Source organism: Oreochromis niloticus, linkage group LG9, assembly GCF_001858045.2.
Source record: "Oreochromis niloticus isolate F11D_XX linkage group LG9, O_niloticus_UMD_NMBU, whole genome shotgun sequence".
Lineage (NCBI taxonomy): Eukaryota > Metazoa > Chordata > Actinopteri > Cichliformes > Cichlidae > Oreochromis > Oreochromis niloticus.
The window spans coordinates 29,487,522-29,513,878 of NC_031974.2; the positions used below are offsets into that span (position 1 = coordinate 29,487,522).

Here is a 26,357-nt window from a genome sequence, read left to right on the forward strand (position 1 = left end):
TTTTGATGTAGCCATGCTTTCATATTGTTTATACCAAATTCTGCAATTCACCAATCATGTGTTGTGCAAATTTGGTGAGCCCATGTGAAATGTAGCTACAGTTTCCTGTTCTTATGTAACAGGCATGACATCCAGTGTGGTCTTCTTCTATCAACATTGTTTGAGGCGCTCAGAGATGCTCTTCTACGCTAACTGTACGGGGAGATCATTTGCATTTCTGTTGCCTTTCACTTGAGGCAGTCTGGCTGTTCTCCTGTGACCTCTGTCATTAACAAGGCAATGCTACATTCAAAGTCACTCAAATCACCTTTCCTGCTGCCATCTGATTGGCTGACTAGATATTTGCATTTCAGCAGATGAACAGGTTAATATATATTTGAGTTTTTTTCAATTCAATTCAATTCAATTTTATTTATATAGCGCCAAATCACAACAACAGTCGCCTCAAGGCGCTTTATATTGTAAGTTAGACCCTACAATAATACATACAAAATCTTTAAATAAAAAAATATAATCATCCACTAAAAGCTTTTTGTGTTGACTGTCACATGTATTTTAGCCTAAAGCACATTTAAACAGCAGAATTTGAGCCAAAGTGCTTTAGAGACAGGCACATTTACATACCAGGTCTCCAAAGATTTCATTTTTAAACCCATAAAAAGCTGAAAGCTGTGTTTTGCATTGAACTAATTATTATGGAAAGTAAAAGTCACAGTGATTTAAAACATGTTCAGAATTTGCAAATTGATGATGATTCACCTTATAAGTCCTGACACACTGCTTTCCCTTACATAAGCTGCCTTTTATAGGTTAAAGGTGCTGGTATCACTAGCCCCGTATTTACTTGGTATCACATTGAAATTATCAGTATCGCACAGCACTACTGGCTTGCTTCTTGAAGGATATTTCATTACATTAACACAATGCAAACAACCAGAAGCAAAATGTTTCATGCAAAGACTTTTATTTATGAACAGTCTGCAGTACTGTACAACAGCACAAACTTGTCTGTATTTCTGATCATTCTTAATGATCATAGCAAATATAGACAAATACTGTGCCTTCAAAAACAGTTCCCTTTTCACAATAATCTAAAAATACCTTGTTCTTTTTAAATATGTAGCTTAACTTTTGAAAATAAAATATACATTATATGAAATATAACAGTTGTTTATTGGATAGACTATATTGTACCAAATGCAATTATATGCAAATACACTTTCTCTCTGTGACTTCTTACACATTACATGCACAAAAAAAGAGGAGGGGAAAAAAAGATGCAGCGCATACAAAAGAAGCTGTACATACCTCTGTATGAAAATAGAAAATATCAAAGCAAGATGTGCACCAATAGTCTAGATTATGTTACAAAGAACTCGCCGTACAAAAAGACCTACAGGAATGACCAGATAACACATTACCTGGAACACAGAGGTACGGGTACTGGGTTGTTTTAACAGAACAAAGACAAAACCTTGTTTTTAATGCCCCGCCGATGAACTCATGGTCAGAGCCACATCCGAGAAAGTCTAAAACCAGATCCCAAATACAACTGGATCAAAGAGTGACAGGGTCATACAAGCAAACCAGGAGTTACAGTTTTAGTTTGGAATTTTGCCATTAAACCCAGTGAGTGTTGATGTCCAATGCATAGCACAAAGTTTGGTTTGGTTTGTGTTTAAATTTCTAGTATTGCTACCCCATAAGTGACGTGAGTCTGAACCAAACGGCCAGTTATGGCCACAACTTACAAAGCATTGATATGTCAGCGTTAAATTATTGAACATGTACAGATACTGTGATTAGTATTCCAACACCAATGTTCTGTACAGCATCGATATTAAGCCTCTCCAGCTTAATATCATTATTATTGCCAAAACACCTTCATACGTCTCCAATCTCATTTAAAATAAAATGGATTTGCTCATGTCCAGTTTAAATAAGCACACAGAAAAAGTTCTCCACAAAAACAGCGTGTACGAGGCACACTGCTACATAGCTACATCTATCATTTCCTGCAAAAAAAAGCACTTCTGAAGTCACACATAAGGTAGGGTGTGAGCAAAAACAGCAAAGACTCCACAGATTCTGTTAATGCCAGAAAAAAATATATGTGTTGAGATTTCTTTAGGAACAACATGAGGATTAACAAAAGACAGTCCCGGTACATGTCTCGACTGCTGATGCTGAGACTCGAGCGGGGAGGGTGTGAAATCAAATCCCTCCCAGTATAATCTCTGAGTATTTGCAGAGATTATCAGGTGCTCATTGGTAACATAAAGCCAATAATCTCAGCTGTGCAAATCTAACGCTTGTACCAAAAGGTAGAGCCTTTAAAGCAAATGAGATCAGTGCCTTGAAATAGAGACTTGCTTCTGAAATCATTTCACAAACACCCCTGCTTGTGACAACTGTATTGCTCTGAGTGAAGCTATTCAAGGACCACAGTGTTTCTCTATGCAATCCTCTCTCAGTACATTCTCTATCACACAAATATAAGAATAAAGAGCGAGGGCTTTCCTTACCAGTAATACACCCAAAGACTACAATCCCCCCAAAAATCTACTCTTTCATAACATACATAAGAAAATATACATTTCTTCAGCAATTAAATGTCTTAAATTGTTGTTTTTTTAATATTCTTAATAAAATCCTATAACTCTTTCTTATTTACATTTGGTTAGGTTAATACTGATTGTAATGCAATACTGTCGCCTTCACATGTGTCTGTATGTTTTTTTCTGTTACATTTCTTTTGTTTGTTTGTTGAGCAGAAGCACTTTTACATTCATATTTCAACACCAGAGCTTGCTGAGAAAGCCCCGAGTGCAGACGGGAATAATGACATGCATTCCTCCAAAAGCAAAATAAGACAACTTCAAAATAAGGAAGTCCTCTTGCTCGAGCAAATAAACTAGCTGAGAAGTGGAGAGAGTGGAAGGATGACAATGACGAGACTGAAAAAGGCCTGGAGAGCTGGCACCCAGCAGTGCCTTTATTTGGCTGTAAAAAAAAAAAAAGAAAGAAAGAAAGAAAAAAAACTCTTGCAGCACCGGGACAGTCAGTTCTGTGAGAAGTCATGTGTGACATTACTGGAGGGGTCACAGCTGACTGAGCCAAGAGGTGAGATGAAAGCCTTTGTTGCTGGAAAAAGCTGTTAACTTGACAAAGACTGATTTCCACAGTGGTGAAGGCAGTGGTCAGAGGTTACACCCTCTCCACTCGACTGGGGTCGTAAGAGTCTGATGAGAAAAGAGAAGAAAGAAAAGATGAGACAACACCATCGAAAACAAGACATAACGGTATTATTTGCTCTCACCTCAGTGGACCTTAAAGGAACAGTTTGACATTTTGGGATTGTTATAGTGCGACTGTAACAAACACATTTATTTGTGATTTCCTAGAGAGAAGTACGGTAATTGGAACTACGCAAGACACTCGTGAAATTTTGTAGGTGTCGCTGACAAAATAATAACAGCCATGCTTGATGATTGTTGTGGGCCAAGAACTTGCTGCAGATTTATGCTTTAGGAGGAAATCTACGCTGTGACTTACGGCATAACCGATCTCCGTAGAAACGTAACTGCGTGTTGGGTCAAGACATCCCGCAACTACTGTGATTGGCCTATTCACTGATTCCTCCTGTGTATTTTTCTAATTTTTAAATGTATCACCCAGAGACCAACAACAACTACATCGTCTCAATATGAGGAAGAATAATCATAGCATCAATATAAGAACTTGTAATGTTAGGAAATTCTTGAGGGGAGATTTGTTTGCAACGAAAAAACAAAACACTGACCACAACAAAGAGCAGGGACCCACGGGAGGAAAATGACCTAGCATTTTATTTGTTTCTACAGGCTGGCACTGCATATAAAACACTGGGACATGAACACATGATAATAAACACATATTAAACCCAAACAAGCATAAATGACAGCAAGAATGTCATTTGTGGCTACGTCAGGGTACATTGTAGGGTCTACAAAGCCTCCCTAATGTCTTAGCTTAACATGTAGACTAACAGCAAGGTTAAGCATTTATCTATCACCTCTAAAGCTCAGTAATTAATACACTATATCTCCACGCAGAAGTTCAAGCACTTTGTGAATTACAAGAAAGCTACATAGAAACTGTTAGTGGAGAAAAAAGAAAAATTTAAAAAACCAACGTGACGCTATCTGATAGGGTTTGATGTCATAGCCCAAACCTGTGCTCGCTAAATATAATTAGCATTTTGGTTTTTTAAAAAAGTTAATTTCACATCTCTGTTTGTGAACATGTTAAATAAATGAGACACAAGTTGTTCATTTGAAGTGTTAGGGATGTTAGTAGGCTAGTTCTTTCCAAGGCAGGTTAGCTATAGCAAAGCTTGATGTTTCTATGTATGTAAAACATGCTGTAAGCGTTATAGTGAGATATGAGATACGCAAAGTATAAAGCTATAGCTATAAGACATCTTACAGGAGACAACTAGCCTGGCTTTGTTCAAATATAAAAAAACAGTCTTAACATAACGGTGCAAACTTGTGTCTTTGTGTGAACTCACATGCACTCCTGGCTATATTCTTGATGTGCTTAACTGTATCTTAACACAGATATTTAATGGGTATAAAGCTTCTCTTCTAAATCTTTCCCCCAGCTATCAACAGCAAAGTAATCAGCAGTGTACCTACTTGTAAATGGTTAATAAACACAAGTGTATAGTATACTGAGGGTGCTTTGTTCAGGAGGGAAAACTGGCATATGAAAAGGTTGAATCTAGCCACTGACTTGAACCCACCTGAAATGGAGAGCATTTCCTCATCCTCATCTGAGGGGCCACAGGTCCCAGCGCTGTAGTTAAGTGGCAGCGTTATTTCTCTCTTGGGAACACTGCGAGGTTTAGGAAGCAGAGGAGGCTTCTGGAGCCTAGTGCGCTGCTTTGGTTTGGGTAACTTTCGCCCACCAGTATCTTGAGTTGTCACCGCTCTGCTGACCCCCGCTGCATTCAGTTTGTCTTCCACCTTATCCTTAGAGTTTTCATTGTCTTCCTCCACAATTTTCAAAACCACTTCTTCTTCTGGCTCTTCCTTTTTAACATCAGTTTCTACTTCTTTACTTCCTTCATGGTCTGCTGTTACCACAGTCTTAACATTAATCCCTTCTAACTCATCTTTCTGTCTCAGCTCTTCCTTACACAACCCTTCATTCACTTCATTTGATATGCAGTCTTCTTCAGAACCTTCCAATTTATCATGTTCACCTGGGATTTTCTCCTCTTTTCCTTCTTCTCTTTCCATTTCCTTCTCCTCCTTTTCTAATTGTTGCTTGACTACGTCTACTTCTTTTGTCTCCTCCTGAACATCACATTCCTCTCTGTCTTCATTTATCTCTTGCGAGTACTCTTCTTCACCAGACCTGATGTCTTTGAGACTAAGGCGTCTTATTCGAGACACAGAGTCCAGTTCTTTCAGACGGGCTATTCTGTCTGTTGTTGACCTGCCCATACAAGTAGCAGATGAAACCGCAGTAGAGTTCAGCTTATCTTGCAGGGATTCGATTAGTTTGCATGCTCCACCTCGCCCCTTTTTCTCCCAACTGCAAATGCTCAGGGACAGCTTCTCATCGGGGCTGATGGGCAGAGACAGGGGAAGCTTACTTGGTGGGAATTCGGGCAGGTCTAATACTAACTGAGTCTCTGTATCGTCATTGTCCCTGCCATCACTGTGATCGTTGCTGTGCTGTTGCCTGTTATCTTCTTCTTGTACTTGTTTATCCATACCTGATTCTGTCTCTTTGAACTCTTCTTGATTTGCACCTCGGACAACCAAGGACTCCTCTTTCACTTGCTCATACTCTCGTTTCACTTGCTGTGTCTCATCAGTTGGGCTTTGTCGTTCCTCTGCATCATCCTGGCTGTCATCAGACTGCCTGTCAGCCACGCCTAAAGCTTCCACTGGAACGGCTATACCCAGGATCCGCGCCGCCCTCTGTTCAATGGACTCATTTTCAGGGATTCCTTTTGCGCATTTGACCTCGTACAGGTTGCTGAGATCCTCTGCACGTAAAGCATTGGCTTTCTCTTGAATCAATAAGTTTTCTAGGTGCTTATCTGCTATTGTTGACTCATTCTTGTAGGTCAGTGGCTCCGACATGGCATATCTCATATCACCATCATCATCCTCAAATACAAAAGAAACCTCCGTGGTCAACCTTGTGATATGTGTTGAACTGTCTTTCTGGGGTGATTTGCTGCTTTCACTCCTGGTCCTGCAGATGGTTAAATTCACGTCTCCCCTTAAATGTGGAACATTGTTTGATTCAGCCTTTCTTTTTGTATTCCCCTTGGTTTCAAGTTCATTATTTGAGTTGTGCTCAGGGCTACACCTATTTTTAAGAATTGCTGTCCTCGTGTCCCAGGAGGGCTCCATCAACTGAGTAAAATCTTTCTGATCCAGTGGTGAGGGGACTGAGAGTGAGCGCTGCACTGGCTCCCCGGGACCACCGGGAGTTTCAGTGTACACAGTTAACCCCACATCTTTCAGTAAAGACTCTTGAGGGACTGGGATATCCTGTCTATAGTGGCGGTTAGACTCATTGTGAGGGGGTAGCGAGGACAGGTTGTCTCTGCAGCCTGAGTTTGAGCGAACTGAAAGATCATTAGTGGCTGGTATGTTGTTGGCCTGTGAGCTGGAAAAAACACTCCTCATATCCATAGACTCTAGGTCAGCAGTAGATGCCAATGACTTTGATCTGACTTTTGTAGTGTTGGGCTTTATATTGTGCAATGGTGGAAGACTGATTGCTTCCCTGCCTGGTTCTGGACCAGCAATAAAGTGTGTTCCTGAATTAAACCGAGCTAAACTCTTATTCATCCCATCAAGATCATCAATGCACTGAGCCACAATGGGCCTCTTGCTGATTGTGTCTTCCATTTCCTTATTGATGCTCTCCAGTTCACCAATAACATCACAGGGTCGTCGGTTCACTGGCTTTAGGAGAAACTGACCAAAGACGACTTGCTCTGCAGTCTCTGGGGTGCTGTTTTTTCTTGGAGATGATGGCTGCTCGTCTCCCTGATTTTGAACCTTGGCTGGAGAGGACGGGTCTTGCTGCGAGGGCTGAAGGGATAGTGGTTCTGTTGGGCTCAGGCTGAGACGGGAAAAAGCACTGTTGCTGGAGAGATGAAGGTTCTTCTGGCCTGCCATCGGATAGCCATAAGAGGAGCTGTTGTCTGTCACCACACCAATATCCGTGGTTGTATTTGAGGCAGACTGAACAGGTCCCTGCCCACCCGGAGGGCTCTGGAGTTCTGGACTTTTTACCACTGTCAAAGGTGAGCCGGTCTGAGTTTCCTGATTACGGTACTGGTTTCCAGGCCAAGACCCAGCATAGCACAACTCCTTATCTTCATTGGCTTGAAGTGTCCAGGCATCTATTATTTCCTTCCTTAAAGGAGCTCTCTTGTAATTCCTCATTGAGGATGTGCTGCTGGAGTGAAAGCGAGAATAATGGGATTTAATAGGCATCTCGTTCACAGACTTGCTCCTAATATTGGGGCTCTCTTTGAGGCCTACAGCGAATGTCTCAGTGTTGGTGACGGTCAAGCTTGGTATTGTCTCATTGTTGTTCTGATCAGCTCCAAAGTCTTTGTTAATGTTAGTCGGTGTATGAACAGGGACAGACACAAGGCAGAAAATGGTCTCACTCACTCTTCTCTTGGTATTCCTATTGTTTTCTGGCCCTGAATCTGGGGCAATTTTCTTCACTTGGGTGATGGTTTCAGCAAAGACCTGGTCTGAGCTGGAGCCCTGACGAGAAGAAGTTCTTGTTAACGGGGTTTGGAAGGCTGAAGAGGGCGAAGGAGGAGGGCGTTGGTTTTTAGGATATCTGTTGTTGCAGTTTTGGTCAGGTGCTGGGAAGTTATCGACAGTCTGTTTGTGCAAATTGCTGTGCCACCTCTTATTGTCATTGTCAAAGTCGCTAGAAGACGTCTGGTTACCGTCATCGGCCAATTTGGCAGCGATGAAAGGCCCCAATGGCGGGGGCAAAAAGGCACTGTCGTCGGGTGCAGGTTCCGACACGGTGACGCTGGGAAGCTCGTTACGAATGTGGCGAATCTTGTCAGCATCTGTCAAGGAGTTGCCACCCAGAGCTGAGGAAATATGGCGGATACGGGGATCATCAAAGGGGATATACTGGACCCCTCCACCAGGGTGCTCTTGGGTAGTATACACAGGGTAAAGTTGCTTCTGGCTCCTCTCTCTCTGTGGATCAGCCCACGGACCTACTGGATGTCTGGTGAACCAGTGAGATCCATCTGGAGCAACTTGAATGTGCTGGTACATCTCTCCTCTGTACCTACGAGTTAAAACAACAAAGTTAACCAATACGGAGATGAACATAAAAAAACAACCTACTGGCTTCAATATTAATTTGTGAATAATTACTAAACTATTACTGCATAGTTTTGCTCCAGCTGTTGTATAGCAGGTCAGAATTATGCATCACAAGGTAAATTTATTTAATATTTACCAATTACCACCAAAAGGACAGAAATTGAGCCTTTTGATAGAAATGAAAAAGATGGAATTATATTCTGGGTGTGAAAAGTGATACAAGTGTATGAAACAGAGCCCTTAGCTCTCTTGATTTATGACCTCAGTAAACACTTAATGAGTTTTTGGTTGCTTGTTTCAAGTCTTATTAAACACAATATGATACTCATTTTGTAAATTATGGTCCCCATTGGAGTCACAGACAAGTCTAAATTGGAATATGCTCATTGGCTAAAGACTTGTAATTGACAAGTTGATAGCTAATGATTGCTAGGTTTCTCAGTAAGATACACCTCTCATGTGACAAGTCTAGTTTTATGACCCCAAGTTTGTGACAGTAAAAATTATCAGTTGAAGGCTTCATATTTGGGCTTCCCAAACCAACGAATGATGTCAGAGTGGCTACCTGCTTTTAGTCTATGCATAAAATGCATGTCCTACTTAAGAAAAATATGTATAGGAAGTGGTATCAGATATTTCCTTCTGACATTTTTTTCTTACAAAAAATATCAACACATTTTGTCATGCTTGTTTTCTGCTGTAGGGTACTTTACAATGGGGAACATTACAGTAGGGAACATTAAAGCTTCTTATCATGTCCATACCTGTAGTCAACAGCAATTTCACCATATCCCCGCCGCCCCCCTCCCATTATAGGAGCTCTTTTATATGATGGGGGAGGGATGTATCCTGGAGGTCCAGAGTCCTGTGCAAAATAGTCCAGTTGGGGGTCACCTGGTCTTGATATGGGAAGTGGCGTTCTGTCCCTGGACTGGGGAACGTTCGAGTCTCTGCCAGACAACACCTCACAGCTTCCCCTGATCTGCTGGTGCATCTCATAAGAGGGAGGTCTGGGGGGTCGGGTGAAGCGGGGCTTTGGTGTCATTGAGAGCTGGTTAGCGCTAGCTGGCCTGCCATTCTCTGGCCAGCGCGGTGCTCTGTAAAGGTCATGGTGTAAGAATGGGTGGCCATTGACCCGTCTGTACAGGTCCTGACCAGATGAAGGTATTTCCACAAACTGCAGACTTTCAGGCTGTAGCATCCTGGGCAGGGACTGGGATTTGGCTTTGGTCCTCGGGTGGACTACCATCCCCTCTGGTGTCCTGGCATGGAGCCTTTGTTGCTCCTGTGCCCAGCGCTCGCCCTCACTTTGTGACAGCTGGCTGCCAAAGTTCACAGCTGGACGCCACTCATCTGTCCCCAGGCTCTGGCATTTCCTCTCAGTCGCCATCCTCCACTGATGGAGAGCAGCCTCCCTGTCTCTGGATCGGGCCTGAGCCTGGGTTTGGGCCTGGACTTGGGCCTGAGCGTGGGCCTGAGCTTGGGCTTGGGCCGCCCATCGCTGCCTCTCCTGAGCTGCCCTCTGACGCTCCTCGGCAGAGAGCTCTTGGCCTCTTGCTTGTTGAGGCCTGTCTGGTCTGCTGTAGCCCCCTGGACCCCCTCCATGGGGATCTCGGAAATCAGCATAATCCAGCAGCACAGTGAAGTCCTGGCCTCTCCTCCGCCAGTAGGACACATCTTTGGACTGAGACTGAGGACCTCTAGTGCTATCACAAAACCTGTGACGAAACACACAAAGGCATCCATATGCTTCAAGTGAAATGCTTGTAGAAGAAGAAACAACCCATAGCACAATAAGGATGAAACTGGATGAAGAACTGGGACAGAAATAACAGATGAAGAATAGAAATAGAAGTTCAGTGAAATTCATAAAATTCCCTTATCTGTGAGTGAAATTGTTTAGATAAGAAAACAGGAGATACTTCTAAACACCAGAGACTACTTCCTGTTTAAACTGCCAACACTGGAGAACCTGCAGTGAAGCCAAAGCTAATGATGTTAAAACTTTTTTATTCATTCAAAATATTTAAAATGTTATAGTTAGTAGTCTTAATGAGAGGTGTTTTAAAGGTAGAGGGTGTTATGTAGGGAAAAACCTCACACTGGCTTTAGCTCAGATCATATATATTATTTATAGAAAAACTAGTCCAATATTTAGGCACTAGGTAACCAAGATTTGAACTCTTTTTCTTCCCTCCTTTAAAGAAAGTGTCTCCCCAATATCTGGCTGTAGATGAAGTAGTTTAGTCATAGGGTAAGGCTCTCTTCATGATCCTTATCGTTATAGTTGATTTAGAGGTGGGCCAATGCAATACTGCATGACATACACACTGAATAAATCTCAGTAAAGCTGGGCACTAAAAAATAAAATATAAGTGATATAAGTAGCAAAATTTTATTAACAGTTTGAAGAGATTCAATTTTTAAAAAAGGAGCGCATTTCCCACTAGATGGAGACAAATAACTATCAGTAATAATGGAGTGTTTGGTAATTGTGATTTTCTATGGGGCATAATGAAGATGTTACACAATGACAAACTGTGGCTGTTAGTCCCGGGCGTCCTCCGAAGCAGATCAAAATGTAGAGGATGTTTCACTGACAGTCTTTCTACAGCACTGCTCGTTAGTCCTTAATCTAAGACAATGGGCACCATCTAAATGCAACGACAGCTTCTGCTGTATCTCTGTGAAGATGTTTGATGACAGACCCAACAGACAACAAGCCGCAATTGGTCCCTACATGCAGCGGGATTGTTTCAGCCTATTTGTGGAGTGACAGACTGACTGACAACGTAAACAAGACACAAGCGCATGTGTATTCCCCCTCGAGGCCGAGGCCGCCGAGCGTCCTTGACATTTCCATCCGTGATCATCACTGGCCACAAACGTTGGCTTGAAAGAGAAGAAGGGGAAGGGAGAGTAGCCGTGGCAGTCTGCTAAATTTGAGGGCATCTTGTGTAAGATGAGTTAACATCATTAGGCTAATTTGGTCTAAGTAGCACTGCTGAGTGGAAGTGCCAATAAAGGCCCGTTCCTTATCTGAACCAAAGCTGCCAGGCAAAACAGATTTGCATGAGGAGGAAGAAAAGAGGGATGAGCAAACAACGGACTGAAATCGCAGAACATATGTCTTTGCGATTCCCTCATTCCCAGCAGAATGCTCTGATAGCACTGGCAGAGCAGCGACATGAAAATGCGGATTACTCATCTCAAAGAATAACACCAAAAATGAAAAACAAAGAAAAATGCCACTAACACAACTGCTGACATTATTCAAGGTCATTTGACTATTTCGAGATGCTCCGTCACTGACTGCTGGCTAAAAAGGATTATGGGGAATCATCCAAGCAAAATGTAAGGAAAAAGGGGGTTGGGGAAGAGATCTGACAAGCCTGTCTAATTGTGTGGACAAGGGAACAGCTGTATTGACTTTGTCTCAGTTACAGCACACTAACCCCCAGAACTGGTGCAAATAGGCAAACTAAACAATCCTGTTTTCAGGGGAAAAAATGGGCTGGCTGCAGCCTGGCGATATCTCCGGAAATATCATAGGTTCTAACAGACCTTACCCGAGAGGGTTTCACTTGCATAACTACTCCAGACTAAGCTATATATAGCCTATGATCCATATACATATTAAAAAAACTATATGAATACTTTATAATTGATGAGATATGCATTATTTAAGCAGGTTTAATGCCTTTAAAACAAGAAGAAGCCAGTAAAGTATACTTGATATGTACAAACCTGGCATACAGAAAGGGGTATCCTGACAAACCTGGCAACCTAAGTGTGTGCGTAAGACTGGGCATGCTCAAATGGGGCACATAGGTTTGGCCAAAAGCTGTTTTGATTACAACTCCAAGGCCCCATGTGGCAGATTAAGACTCCAGCACACAATATCCCTCCTCCCCTCGCCCAAGACTTGATTGGAAAGAGGAGGCGAGAGGGAAATAGAGATGAAATGAGATGAAGTTACACACAGGGGAAAAACCGGCAGCGGTGTTAGTTCCATTGAATATGTACTGCAAAATCCCTGTGCAAAACTCTTTGATGACTTACGTCATTTTAGAAATCTCTTCCAAGGAAACCACAACATCAAATGATAAACAGTCAGGACAAAAAGAATCAGTACAGAGCGTGCAGAAAGACATCTAGACAGCAGCACATCTCAGGTCTGTAGCTTACCCACTGTCTGAGGTTAGCGACTCTCCCAAGGAGTGAGTGTCAGTTTGGCACCGGTTCTCGCCGTCCCGTCTCGGCTGGCTCCTATCCCTGGACTCATTGTTGTTGGGACAGCCCCCAGCATCGTATGCTTGGGGCTGCCTGGTTCCGCCACCATTCCCATAGGCCAATACGGGCCCTCTTTCATAGCCATTTACTGTCCTGGGCCCGGACCTGTTCTCTAGTATTTCATGGTGCTTGCTGTAGGACGGTGGTGAGGATGAACGGGGTTGGTGGGATGAGGGAGCAGGGGTTGGGGTAGGGGTAGGGGTGGAGGAGGTGGCGTGCTTGGGCAGCTTATATCCATGAGAGATGAGGAGGTCCTCCACGCTGTACATGGTCGCATTTGTTTATGCTGGTGTGGTTTCGTTTTTCCTCTCTCTGCTTTTTTTTTCTGAGAGAGAGGAAGGTAGGTCGGTTGTCAAGGCGTTTCTGCTTCTTCCCTACGTGCAGCGGCGGGATCACCGGCACAGCTGCGCAGCTGAGGCCATCACTGGGAAAAAAAAGAGAGAGAGGGGGATGACATGAAGACAGCAGAAGGGAGACAGAAAAAAAGAAGGTGACGATAAAACCATTATCCCCGCCACCCGTGTCCAGTTTTTGTTAGGGTTCCCGAGCTTTGTGAACATTTGAAGGCACAAAATGAAGAAAAAGAAAATGACCCCAAATTCTGAGCCGCCACGACAAAACCCAGCTCATCCGCCTTCCCAACAGCCATTCCCTCCCACCTATCTTCTCCGGTCCCTCCTAGCAACAACCCTCTTTTCATTTCACTCAGACATCATCAGCACCAAACCGTCAACGCTCCAGAACTGAGGGCGAACCGGGGCTACACGAACGCCCTCAAAAACAAGCCGCAGTCGCATGTTCCTCAGCGGGAAGAGGAGTTTCAGGGGGCTGCTGGCGCTGCAGTGAAAATGCAAAATGTCACTGTTTACAGTAGGCTCCCTGTAGACTTCCATACAGTCACTGTAAGGTAGCTGTTAGCAGCCCCTTCCGCTGCTTCATGTTTTGCATCAATGAAGCAACTGGGGGATTGTATTCCTCTCTCTCTGCCCGCCTCCGCATCTTTTCTCTCCCCTGTCATATCAAAAGTATTTTCTGGTTCTAGAAGAAGAGGACATGCTTTTAGACATGTGCCCTAAATAAATTTCCTAGTTGGGAGTAGTCGTTTGTGTACTCCTAAGCTCTGTACAAAAATCATTAGAATTTCATATGATGTCAGATTTTCAGTCTATGATTATCCTGGCAAAGGAAATTTAAATCCATAAACCACAAAAGTTTGCTATTTTTTAGAGAAACGCTACAACTTAATCTATCTTATTAGTTCAATGGTTATAGAAAAAAACTTAAGCAGGGAAATTGTAATGACATGACACCAACTTATGTGCACTACTTAATGTGACTTACTCACTGCTACATGTTCATCAAGGTTCATTAGGATTCAGTGCTCTGTTGCTGGCAGGGCTCGCAAAATCGCTAGCCCGAAGTCCCGGGGCTAGCGATTTTTCCAGTCGGGCTACCAAAATCTATCTCAGCCCTGCCCGTCGGGCTATCATAGGAAGGGAAAATATATGTCAGTGCTTTTGCATTCTTTCGAAAATGTAGCTGAGTAATTATCTCATTGGCATCGATGAGCCACTGCCAATATATGACATATTGAAATCGCGTTTGAATTTGTGCTTGTTTTTTGCTTTCACTTTCACTTTGCGATCGCGCGAACGGTGTGTAGAGAGCGGCAGCACTGATTGGTGAGTGACGATTAATTGCGCACCAGTTCCTCTGACATCTTCTTATCACTCATTAGCTTACTATTCAAACCTGACAAGTGAAATCTCCCACAGCAAGCTTAAACATGTGAGAGGTTGATTGCGCAGAGAATCGCTGACCGTTATGTAAGTACGTGTGTAAAAGCAGCAGGATTTACGCCGGTATTTTAGTTCTGCTGAGCCAAATAAGACAGGTCAGGGTGAAGAAGGGGCAGCCAAATAAAAGCCTACCACAAAACGGAAAAGTTATGACAAATCAGACTATGAGGCAAAAAGAAAGCTCAGCTTTTGTGGTTTCATGGACAAAAGAATTTATGTGGCTGGAATATGACAAGCTAAATAACATGATGTTCTGCCAGGTGTGTTGTGAGTTTCATTTCATTTGAGTCGACAAGCGCCTTTGTAACTGGGACCAGTAATTTTAAGAAAGACCCCATCAGAACCCATGAGAAATGCAAGAAATGCATTATTGCCCAGTCTGCAATATCTTTCCCAGAACACACAGCAATTGCAAAAAAACATACTAAAAATAAACCAAGCACAAGCAGAAGTCCTGAAAAATCTTTCAAAAGCGTACTATGTTGCAAAGAGTGAACTACCATTGTCAAAATTTAGCAGTCTTTGCAAACTTCAAAAAGCAAATGGCCTCGATCTTGGTTCCACTTACCCCTTACCCTTGACTTCAGTGGAAATTTCAGATTCAGGATCTGACACAGACTGATTCATGTTCTACACAGTTCTTGCAAGTTCATAGAAATTTCTGTTCAATTAGAACCAAGTATTTGAGTTGATGACTGTGATTTTTATACAGATGTTGTGATTTGTATTTTAACAACTTTCTGATAAATTTTTGTTTCCGTTACAATATTATACTTTAATGTATAATATTGTAAAGGAAACAAAACATTAAAAAATTGCTCTCTTTTTTATTCGGGCTACTTAAATTTATTTTGGGCTACCAAAAACTGAAGAGTGCCTGCCCGAAGGGCTACCAGAGATTTTGAAATTTTACGAGCCTTGCGTTACAAAGAGCGGATTTGTGAGTTTCACGTGTTTGCAGGTAAGTAGCGTACCAACAGCAGTGGCTGCAATGACTCCAGACATGTTTGCATGGAAAACTTTATATTCAGCTTTATATTTTAAAATTTACCGCCAGCTTCTCTGCCAAGCGAGCGAGTGATTCTTTCTGATACACGCTGAATAAAAAGTCTCCATATACTTGTAACCAGGTAACCAGGTAATACGCAAACAGAAAAAATACTGGTATCAGCTGTAGACCAAATTTTTATTTTAAATATCAACATCAGCCCAAAATTTCACAACAGAAGCATCCCTCCTAAGTATAACAAATAAGCAGACATTAACGTTGCACAACATTTTTGCTAAAAACTCTGAAGCAACCCAGTAAGGAACTGTAGTGCTACATCCACTTTAGGCTAGCTAGACGAGCTAGACCCCCATGATAGTACCATTCTCTGCAACCTTCTAAACAAGCAGCAGTGCGGGGACCCCAGGGGAAGGCTGGATTTAACGTTTTAAGCATTGCTCATTGTAAGTATCAGTATGATGGGCTGATGAAGAACTGAAATGATGATACCCAGTGTGCATCTGCTCGTGATGTAATGCCCTTGATGAAGTCATGTTTGCTGTCTTGTCAACAGGACAGATGCTGCTGCGGCCCACTCATTCAATACTTTCTGCTGGAACAGACTGCCAACAACCTGGCTGTCCTTAATAAGAAATGGCATACAGGAACAGTGCCGTGTGACTCGTTGCCAGAATCAAATGCCGTTCAGACGGTTTTAAGAGCCAATCACTTTATGATTGTTAAACGGCAGAGCCAAATTGCTTGTTTTCGCTTCTGAAAGACAGACGGCAATGCAGCCTTGCCGAAATGTATTCAGCTGCAAACACATTAGCATTTGTTTTGCTCCATAGAATTTGTTCAGCCATGATCGTCACAAAGAGATTAAAAAAAAATCCTTCTATAAAAGGAGTCCTGACTCAGAGGACAGCGTCACCACCCCTTCTCCCTCCTTCTTGTACCTGAACTGTAGGAGAGCCTACTAGGTGATTAACAGGATCCAAGACCGTGAAATGCTGCTTTCTTTGTATGTCTGGCCCCCTAATACGATTATATTTTTCATTTAAAACCTTAAACCTGTTAGCTTTGGAGGATTGACTCTTGGCTCTTACCCAGTTATTACTTTTATTGAGTTTAACTCTTTCCATTAGTGTTTTAGGGTAATCTTCTCAAGAAGGAGCTGGGTTTGGAGTTTTTAGCTCCTTGTGAGCAAGGTCAGTGCAAACGGGCTGGCAGTTTGCTTCATTTGCTTTCAAGTAAGCAATGTGGACTTAGAACGTAGACATTTTTTTGCTGAGCTTTAATGCAACTTAAGCTTGGTACAGCTGTTGCAGAAATAGCATAAATGCCAGTAAAATGCACGCTAAGATGTTAATATTTATGACAGTTTGTCACTCATGTGATGGGCCTTTTCTTCTGTGTTTTAAATTAAGAATAACCACCATGCCTCCCCGCAGCCTTGCAAAGGCCTGTATCAGAATCTGCAATCTGACTGGTATCAGTACCCTTTCCTTCCTGCAGCTCAAGCCTATCCCTCCAACCAGGCTTAATTAATTAAAGCCTCAGGCCAAGGGCTAATATGATCATGCATTTTTTGCTATGATAACTGCATATCAACCAAGCTTAACTCAACATCCATATGCTCACTAATCTATCTTAATCCTCAATCTGAGGCTCTCGGTGTCAGCGCTAAATGAAGATTATCTGCATCCTCAGTAAAAGTGAGGATTTCCTACTGTAAAGTGAGCTGCATTCATTCAGTCCCTCTAACCGTCCCACCCCACCCCACCACGTCACCAGCCCCACTCCTTCCTTCCCTACCATGACGGGCTCTGTTTAAATGCCACTAATTCTGTTACGCAATGGAATTACTGATTTTATGTCAAATAAAACCTTGGATTTGAGCACTGGTATGCAACAATGGGCAGCTCTCAACCCCCAAAACACAACAACATTGTGTTTCACCACAATGCCTTCTTATGTGAAAAAGACATTGGTGTTGCAGCCTCTCGGATTTGGCAACTAGAAAAAAGGGCTGATCTGCTGTATTTTTAATGGCATGGCTCACTCACAGAGAGAAAATTAATGATATAGTTTATGGATAACATGTGCTGCTAAGTAAGCTAAAAATAAGTGGAAACATATGAGGACTGGCATTCTCATACCACCCCTCATACTATAAACTACTACTGTAGCATCTTTTGTGAATGATAGAAGAGGTCAATTAACATACAGTTGTTGTCAGAAGTTCACATGCACTGATCACGGGTATCATGTGTATTATGGTAATTTAGGGTTTTTAAAGATTTATTTGAAACATTCTTTTTCCAGGGTGGAATTATTGTGCAGTATACATCTTTAATGAGTTTTATAAACAAGAATTGTGTGTGTGAACAAATTTTAATTTATTTTTGATTATCTCTAATTCGCAGGATCAAAATTATAAATACAGGCTCAAACATATACAAACGCTAACTCATATAAAAGGCAGTGGTGCTATAGGTTCTACAATGTCAAGTCCAAGGCTTGTTCACGTCTCATTGGTGATCATGATCGACTACAATTGGTAGTTTCTCTTTTTGCCAGCACCATATGGATTGACTAGTGAGGCTGGATTGGATTGACTCAGTCAACAATGGGAAAGTCCACTGAAGGTTTCTTGGAGCCATTATTAAACAACTACTGATTCAGATCATTGTACATAAGTACCAGTTATTTGGATGTCACACCACTTTTCCAGGCGCTATACTGTCAACATCAGATGAGAGGAATGGTTGGAATGTTCAGAAACAATGCAGAAAAGCACTACAGCTCAAGCTTGCCTTTAAGTAGAAAACAGGAGCCACAGTAAAATAAGTTTTACATGAGAGAGTGCTGACTAAGAAAGAAACCCCTGCTCGAAAACCAAAACTTTCAAGCTCAACTGAATTTTGCAGCTGTCACCATGGTCAAGCCAAATGCCTTATAGAGAAAACTTTTATGGTCAAACGAGACAAAGATTGAGCTTTTTGGCCACAAAGATGAGAGGTATGTTTGGAAGTATATCGGTGAGGCTTTCAAAAGTGAGATCAATGAACCAACTGTCAAGCATGGTGGTGGAAGAATCATGCTCTGGGGCTGTTTTGCTGCCAGTTGTAGTGGTACATTGCACAAATTGGATGGAATAATGAAGAAGGACTACTTCCAAACACTTCACTTCAAATCAACAACTAGACACTTGAAACGTATTCACAACTAAGTCTTGCAATAAGACAATGATCCCCAAAACACACGAAAACTGGCTTTGGAAAGGGTAAAGGAGGCTAACATTAAGCTTCTGGAAGAGCCTTCCCAAAGCCCAATGTCAACCTTATTAAAAATTTGTGGACTACACTTAGGTTCATGTCAAGAAAGCAAAGTAATTTAAATGAACTATACCAATTCTGCCAAGAAAAGTGGCAAATATCCAGGCAAAATAATCCCAGAAGCAGGCTGATGGTCGCCAAAAGTGCCTGGTCAAGGTGCAAATTCTAAGTTGTTCACCTATTTCTTGATTTTTAAAGTCATTAAAGATGCATGATAAACAATCATTCTATCCAGTTCAAAGAAATCATTAAAAGACCAAAATATACTCATCACTGCAAAGAATTTCTATCATGAGAGTGTGTAAACTTCTGACCACAACTGTACGCTGTTATTAAAAAGAGGTAGGAGCATTATTCTTTTAGTTGAGTGTGTGGTGGCTACATTGGGGCGGACTGCAGGGGCATGACGGCTTGCAGGTTGACAGTTTGGTGTCAGCTCCTTATTCATGGCCTAGCTAAGATGGGGCGGGGAGGGAAGAAGAGGGGGCACACAATGCAGGACAGAGACCTAAATCAGGCCTTGAGGTGGACAGAACTGCAGCGTTAGAGGGTGTGACTAAGCACCCCGGGATGCACGGATTACAAACCTAGCACGGTAAACATTAGCAGAATAATTCAATCTAAAAAAAATAAACTTTACAGACAGTTTGCAGTTGAAGTCTGAAGTAGAAAAACAGAAGACTTTTCACATTGTGCTCAAAACCCACTGAGTAACAGTGATTAAAGTTAACACAGATGTGTTAAAATAGCACATTCCTGTTTAAAATGAAGCACTACAGACAAAAACAAATCTGGATTTAACAGGCTCCAGCATAAAGGCACCACAACAAAAGAAATCTCAAACACCAGGGCCTGGAACCAAAAAAGACGATAAGCCCGCTTCCTAAAATATTCCACAAGAGCCGCACCTCTCCAGCACATTGTTCCCAGTCTCCTTGGAACTATAACAACTGACCTGTGTGGGTGTGTTTTTGGCAAGTGTTTGGGCTGCATCTGTTAGGAGTGTGCATGCACAGGGGCTTCTCAGAGATGACGGCCCATCACATTCGGCAAACAGCAACGCCGTGCAGATTGTTTATCTATGTGACATCACCATGTCCAGCGGAGGGGCCGTCTCTCTTCCTGAGGAAGTGCGTTGAGTGTGAGTGTGTGTGTGAGGGGGGGTGGATGGACGGAGCAGAGCCAGCAGTGTCGCAAGTGTTTCCAATCAGGCGCTCGGCAGGCTCCTGTTTGTCCCAGGGAAAGAAGTTTGGAGGCGTTTTATTTTTTGGGCTGAGGCCGGAGGAATAAACAGCCCAAGTGAGCCTGAGGCCATATTTTACCCACAGTGACCCGCAATGTTCCCCACATCAGGTAGGAGTGTAACTCAGCAACATGAAGTGTGGGCATATTATCCAGGGGGCTACGTGCCCTCTGGGCACTTGCTATCCTTTAGGAAAATCCCACTGGGCTCAGCAGCCACTAGAGTTTAGGGCAATTATTATCTGCTGCAAAAAAAAGAAAAATTACAGCTAAAAATGAACAAGTAAAGAAATGCTTGAAAGCAATAAGATTATTACAAAACAAGAGCTCTTCACCATGTTGCAACCCACGTGCTCTTTCCAGCATGTACACCCCTCCTAATAGAGAGGGAAGCAACAGGCTGGGTGCTAGAGGTGGGCGCTGGTATGGGTATTGGATTGACACAAGCATGATACTTTGTTTCTATTCCCTAACTTCAGTATCTCGTCCACTTAAATTCTTCTAAATTAATTATTTTTATGGAAAAGAAAAATATAACTCATTTTTGTCTGAATCCTTTTGTGTTGTCATGTCTATTTTGTTTATAGCTTATAGCAGATTTAAAGAACAGAAGTTGGTCCAGTGTCCATTAGAGACAGGAACATTTACATTCCGGGTCTCCAAAAGAACACTATTGCAGAAAATACATTTATTGGTCATTAAAACGTGTTTAGAATTTCCAAACTGATGACGATTCATGTCATAGGTCATGACACACTGCTCTCCCCTACTTAAGATGCCTTTAGAAATTAAAAGTATCAGTATCGGCATCATGCAATACCGGCCCTGTATTTAGTTGGTATTGGATTGCAGTCTCGCACAGCACTACTGGGTGTTTTTACCCCAAGTCAATTATCTAACAAAGGAAAGGTTTTACCAAAAAAAAAAGCACAAAAAACCCCCCAACCACTAGCATTATTTTGTTTAGCATATCCCATGGCAACAGTTGTTTTTGCTTTTGTGAATGGCAGCTCGCAGACAATAGCATGTGGACCGCTAAGATATTCCTGCTGCATTGCCGTGCTCCAAAACTTATTACAGTCAAACTCAGCTGGCAGAGAAATCAAAGGCAGGACGGGATGGAGAAGGGGAGTAGGAGGTTGGGAGAAAGGAGGGAGGACCAGGGGGAGGGTGGTGTTTTCGCTCCACCATATTCCAACACATCAGAATTTGCAACAGCACCGTCTGGTTCTGATTCATTTCAGACTGTCAAGAAGTAGTCCAGCCAAACATTTGTTCAACCCAAAGAAAACGTTCAACAACAACTGGCTCGGGCACAAGAACAGCACAGCTGATGGCTCATTAATGCACGAGGCAAGTCGTAAGGCGCTGATGATGTGACGGTTATTATGTCAGTGGACTCATTTTCCATTGTGCGGTGAGGCTTAGCGGAGTTCAGCTCAAACGCAGTGATTTGACGTCACGAGATTCTCCTCGACTGAACACATCCAGCAGTGGTATGCAAAGGGAGATCCACGCCAGAGTCAGGAAATGATCATAATTTCATATGTGAGGAAAGAAGAGGAAAAAAGAAGGATTTTAAGCACGTTCATCCACAAAGCTACACAGCAGGCTTCACCTGCACTGAGCTATTCCCAACTCATACTCATTCTAAGCCTTTCCAAACTGGCTTCATGGTAATTAGTGTCTGTCAATGTCCGGAGCTTGCTAGAGATGACAGTGGTGTGGTTTATCAGCCAGCAACACAGTGATCAAAGGGTTAGCACGCTCTGGCTTTCTGCTAATCAGATGTGGACTGTGCACGGCTCCTGCTCAGCATCACAGAGGGAGAGGTAGCGAGCAATCCTGCATAAACAGAATCATCAGGAAAGTTTAAGCACATCGCGTGCGTGTCACATTTTAAGACAGCTGATAGAATTGTGTTGACAGGTGACTGTGATGCACATCACAGGTGGGATGAAAAAGGCTCTCCCACGCAAACGGAAACAGGAGCGCTGTCACTGGTAAATGTGGAAAACTGCTATGTAAACACATGAAAATGAACAGTCAGGGTTATCTCAAGGGCTTCATCACCGCATTGGCATAAAACCGACACAGAGAAATCACAAAGCAGACACAATCTCATGCCATCTGCCAAACATATGGGCATTCACCGGCTAGCAGCCAGGATTTAACAATATCTCTGTCTCTCTCTCTCTCTCTCTACAGATATATATATATATATACATATATATATATATATATATATATATAGATAGATAGATATATATATGTATATATAGAGATAGATAGATAGATATATATATACATGCAGAGAAAGAGGGAGAGAGAGAGCGTGCTTTCCAGATCATTTCATGCCTCTGATTCTCGCTCTGAGAGGCATGCTGGCAGATGTCAGTATAGCTTTCACATGTTTCAGGCAGGCTTCATCCACCAGCGTCCTTCCCCTCCTGCCTGCGTCACCTCTGCTCTGACATCACATGTGACATCAGGCGAGACCTCAGAGGGGATCCCTGTAGCCGGGCAAACATTAGATGGCTTTCAAAGGCTTCGGCTGCAGCCACCCAATAGCAGAAAAAAAAAGAAACAATAATTTTCTTGGCCTACAAAAGAAGCTGGAGACTGAGTGAGAGAGAGGGCAGGCCTTGCTACTGTTAAAGACACCACAAACAATCACACACACACTTACAGGCGCACACATACACACAGACAGGATAACTGAAAGAGAAGTTTGGATCAGTCCTGAGAGTTGAACTGCTACGACTCACTTCATAGCTGTGGAGGGCCCCTTCAGTTTTGCTGACCAAACCTTTCCTCTCACTGGTGGAGGGAATTAATGAGCTGCTTCCCTTCTATTAAGAAGGGACACTCCCTACCCCCCCACCCCCCACCACTCTCCACTCCACACACACATACACACACCCTCCTCAGGGCATCTATCACAGCCTCGCATTCCCACACCATCTCAAATCTCAAGGATGTGCAAAAGACCTACCACATAACACTCATGCACCCACGCACACACACTTTTCTTAGCCTTTTCTTTTTTTGCAGTGTTTTGGCTTCTTATCTACAAATCCTGACACACTCTGAGGTCCAGGAAATGTCTTTTGCTGACATTTACTAACAGCTTTCGATGGAAACTTACTGACCTAAGAAAGACCTTGGAAAAAAAGAACAGATCACCCCTGCATAATGTTAATTAGCAGTTTGACAGCTGAAGTCAGGTCAGCTTAAATATGAGCGATTGGGTGCGATAAATGCACCGCAATAACTAAACTGTAACAAAATCCTGAACTTGGACTGGTCAGGTAAAACAGTCTTGGCAATCTGGCCCCTAGAGGTCCCTAAGTGACAGTAGGAATTTATGTGAAAGCCATTCTAAAATTAAAGCGGCAGAGCCATTGCAAACACTGTGACATAATTTAAGATGTATGGTTAAGAGGCAGAGCACAGGCCAGTGTTTTATACTTATCTAGCCTTGTGGGCTATTTAATAGATTTACACAATGAAAAACATTTAAGATCAGCGTCAAACAATGGACCCCAAATCGTGTTGTTTCCCAGTCAAAGTGACAGCGGGGTGGCTGTTTTGACAGCGCGTTTGTGCGGAGGTTATAAGGCAGTGCGTGCAGGAAGGCTGCACAGTGGGAAGGAGAAGAGAGGTCAAGCAGCAGCGGCAGCCACCATCATGCAAACACGCTGCAGGTGTGACAAAGTGACAACAAGCAAACATCAAAGCCGCCTAAACTTGGCAGACCATTTGCCAGAGGCTCTTTGCGCCAGGCTTCCGTCGCAATTTGGCGCTCATCGTACGTCCGACAGGCACCGAGAGCTACACGCGTTACCGGACCCTAGTGTTGTCACTGTGCTGTTCTCAGAAAATGATTGACGGGCTCGGCAGGATGCTGCTAGCCCCGCTGGTTCTGTTGCAGGTTACTGTGTGTCGTAGCATTACTAGCCTAGCCCAGAAACGCGCAATTTTACAGAGAAATAAAATCAGCTTGTTTGGGGTTTGGTCATGTGAGCAATACACGAGTAGACGTTATAACATGACTTGAGACCTTACATGGATGAGTGGAACTCCTTGGCTGATTTCGGCGATCCACTATGCTGTCATCTTTTAATGGTAGCTCCGTTTTATAAGTCGGGCTAATCACTAGGAAGGGAATACCAGCAGAGGGAAATTAGAGAAAAAGCATTTCTACAAGTTACATTTGGATATAAGTGATAGTTGTTTGGAGTAACGCGGGATGCCTCCCGAACACCAGCCATGGCCTGCAGTGTTATCGCTCAAGTCTTTAATTAGTGCTCCGGGCGATGGAAATGTCCGTGCGCGAGCTAGGACATTAAAAACTGCGTAATTTGGACGGAGTTTGGCCTCTGTTCCCCCAGCACGCGCGCAGAACGGCACATAGCTGGGCTAACGCTAGCCGGACTAGCTCCGTGAGCAGTCTTTAACCTTCAGCTGATAGGAGCGCGTCCGCAAACTGTGGCAGCCGCCACCGCAGACGCTCCAAGTTAAAAAAATAAATAAATAAACAACGAGCTCCATCCTCCTACTCCTTCACCTTCTAATGCCATCTCCTCGAGGTGGCCCGGCCGTTTGTCCCGAACCTCCTATTCCACCAGAGGAGGCAGACAGAGCGCCGAGGCAGCTGGATCAAGTTGAGGGAGCGCTGGAAATGTTGAGGGCAGAGCAGATGCGACTCTCAGCCGCTGTCTACTGCCTCACAGCAGCAGCAGCAGCAGCTCGCCTCCACAGCTGCCGCATGTGTTGCCAAATAAAGAAATCAATAAAAAATAAAAATGGAAAAAAGAAAGAAAAAGCCACAATCAACAACGACCCCCGAGTCCAAAAGAATGGCTGGATGAAAGGCGCCCTGTGTCGCTCCACTTTTACCTGTGAAATGCGTCGTTGCGTTGCCGCCTAGTCCCCGCCGCTCACCCGTGCCGCTTCTCTGGACGGACTGAACTGGGATCTGCTGAGGGAACAGCCCCTCTTCTCCACCAGCGCCGAGGAAACATCCCTCTTCTCTAGCAGGGAGGCAGCTGGAGACTGCTGAGCAGTAAGGTCACTTCACACTTAGGGTTTCAGGAGAAAAATAAAAGGGAATTCTCTTTTAATGCTATACCTATCCATGCACATTAAACGTCACCGTGTCAGCCTCTGAAGGCGACTTGCAAACAGAAATATATGTGAGTTGATGAGCAACTCCATAAACCACAGGGGCGTTTCCAGGATTATTTTTAAATGGGGGCGGCGGCACAGGGGAACCAAGAAGAAGCGGGGAAGTTACAGGAAATAGCAGCTTTTGATCGGAAATAAATAGTGTAGAAACTTGGCTCTCTGTTAGCCTCATACAAATGGTATTACATAGAAAGCAGCTGTGCATGACAGCCTAAAAATTAAGTACTGAATAATTAATACCTTATAGTCATACTACTAATACTTTTGATTTTTTTTTAAAGTTTAATTCAATTTTATTTATATAGCACCAAATGACAACAACATTCACATCAAGGCTCAATATATTGTAAGCTAAAGACCCTACAATACTTAACAGAAAACTCCAACGATGACCCCCTGTGAGTGAGCAATTGGCGACAGTGGAAGGGAAAAACTCCCTTTTAACAGGAAGAAACCTACAGCAGAACCAGGCTCAGAGAGGGGCAGCAATCATTTGGGGGCGAGGGGAGGGAGATAAAAGACACTGTGGAAGAGAGCCAGAGATTATTAATAAGTAATGGTTAAACACAGAGAGTGAAAAATGGTCAGTGAAGAAAGAAATCAAATTAATAATATGCAAGTTTTAATATCAAAGTATACTTATAGTAGCAAAGGTAAAAGTGTTCATAATGCATCACATACAATATAACAATATTTGGATCATAAAAATGAATAATTAATATAATCCAACATTGGTACATGAAATAGTCACAGCATTTAATCTATCAATTTGTGTTTCTTCACTCAAATATTTACATTTTTTGCATTCCCAGGCACAAATTTCCATCCCTTTGCCCAGAACATGATTTTTCATCACAAACATCTCACTCGAGCTTATTAAAATCAAAGTACTATTTTAGGACAGATTTTTACACTGTTATTACTGTTATTCATTGTCATTAAAACTACTCAGGGTTATACTATAATGACTACTGGTTGATTTACTCTGTTTAGGGTAAATCTGGCAGGGATAGCTCAGTAGGTAAAGCGGTTTCCCCCTGATCGGAAGGTCAGGGGTTCGAATCCCCTGAACGGCTACCCTGAGGTACCCCTGAGCAAGGTACCGTCCCCACACACTGCT

The 26,357-nt window shown here is 42.9% G+C and overlaps 1 protein-coding gene across 3 annotated transcripts; it reads right to left on the minus strand.

The window, feature by feature from the left end:
• Window positions 1-945: 945 nt before the first annotated feature.
• Window positions 946-25,244, minus strand: jcada (junctional cadherin 5 associated a). 3 transcript variants are annotated; one of them, XM_019362963.2, is made up of 6 exons: window positions 24,950-25,244; window positions 24,618-24,811; window positions 12,573-13,101; window positions 9,149-10,102; window positions 4,787-8,346; window positions 946-3,242 (listed from the first exon to the last, which is right to left on the minus strand). In XM_019362963.2, exons 3-6 carry the CDS (start codon window positions 12,944-12,946, stop codon window positions 3,208-3,210), a joined length of 4,923 nt encoding a protein of 1,640 aa, XP_019218508.1. In that variant the 5' UTR covers window positions 12,947-13,101; window positions 24,618-24,811; window positions 24,950-25,244; the 3' UTR covers window positions 946-3,207. The 3 variants fall into 3 exon arrangements, with proteins under 3 accessions (XP_019218508.1, XP_005471703.1, XP_005471705.1); XM_005471646.4 differs by lacking the exon at window positions 24,618-24,811; XM_005471648.3 differs by lacking the exons at window positions 24,618-24,811; window positions 24,950-25,244 and adding an exon at window positions 24,116-24,336.
• Between the last annotated feature and the right edge of the window lie 1,113 nt (window positions 25,245-26,357).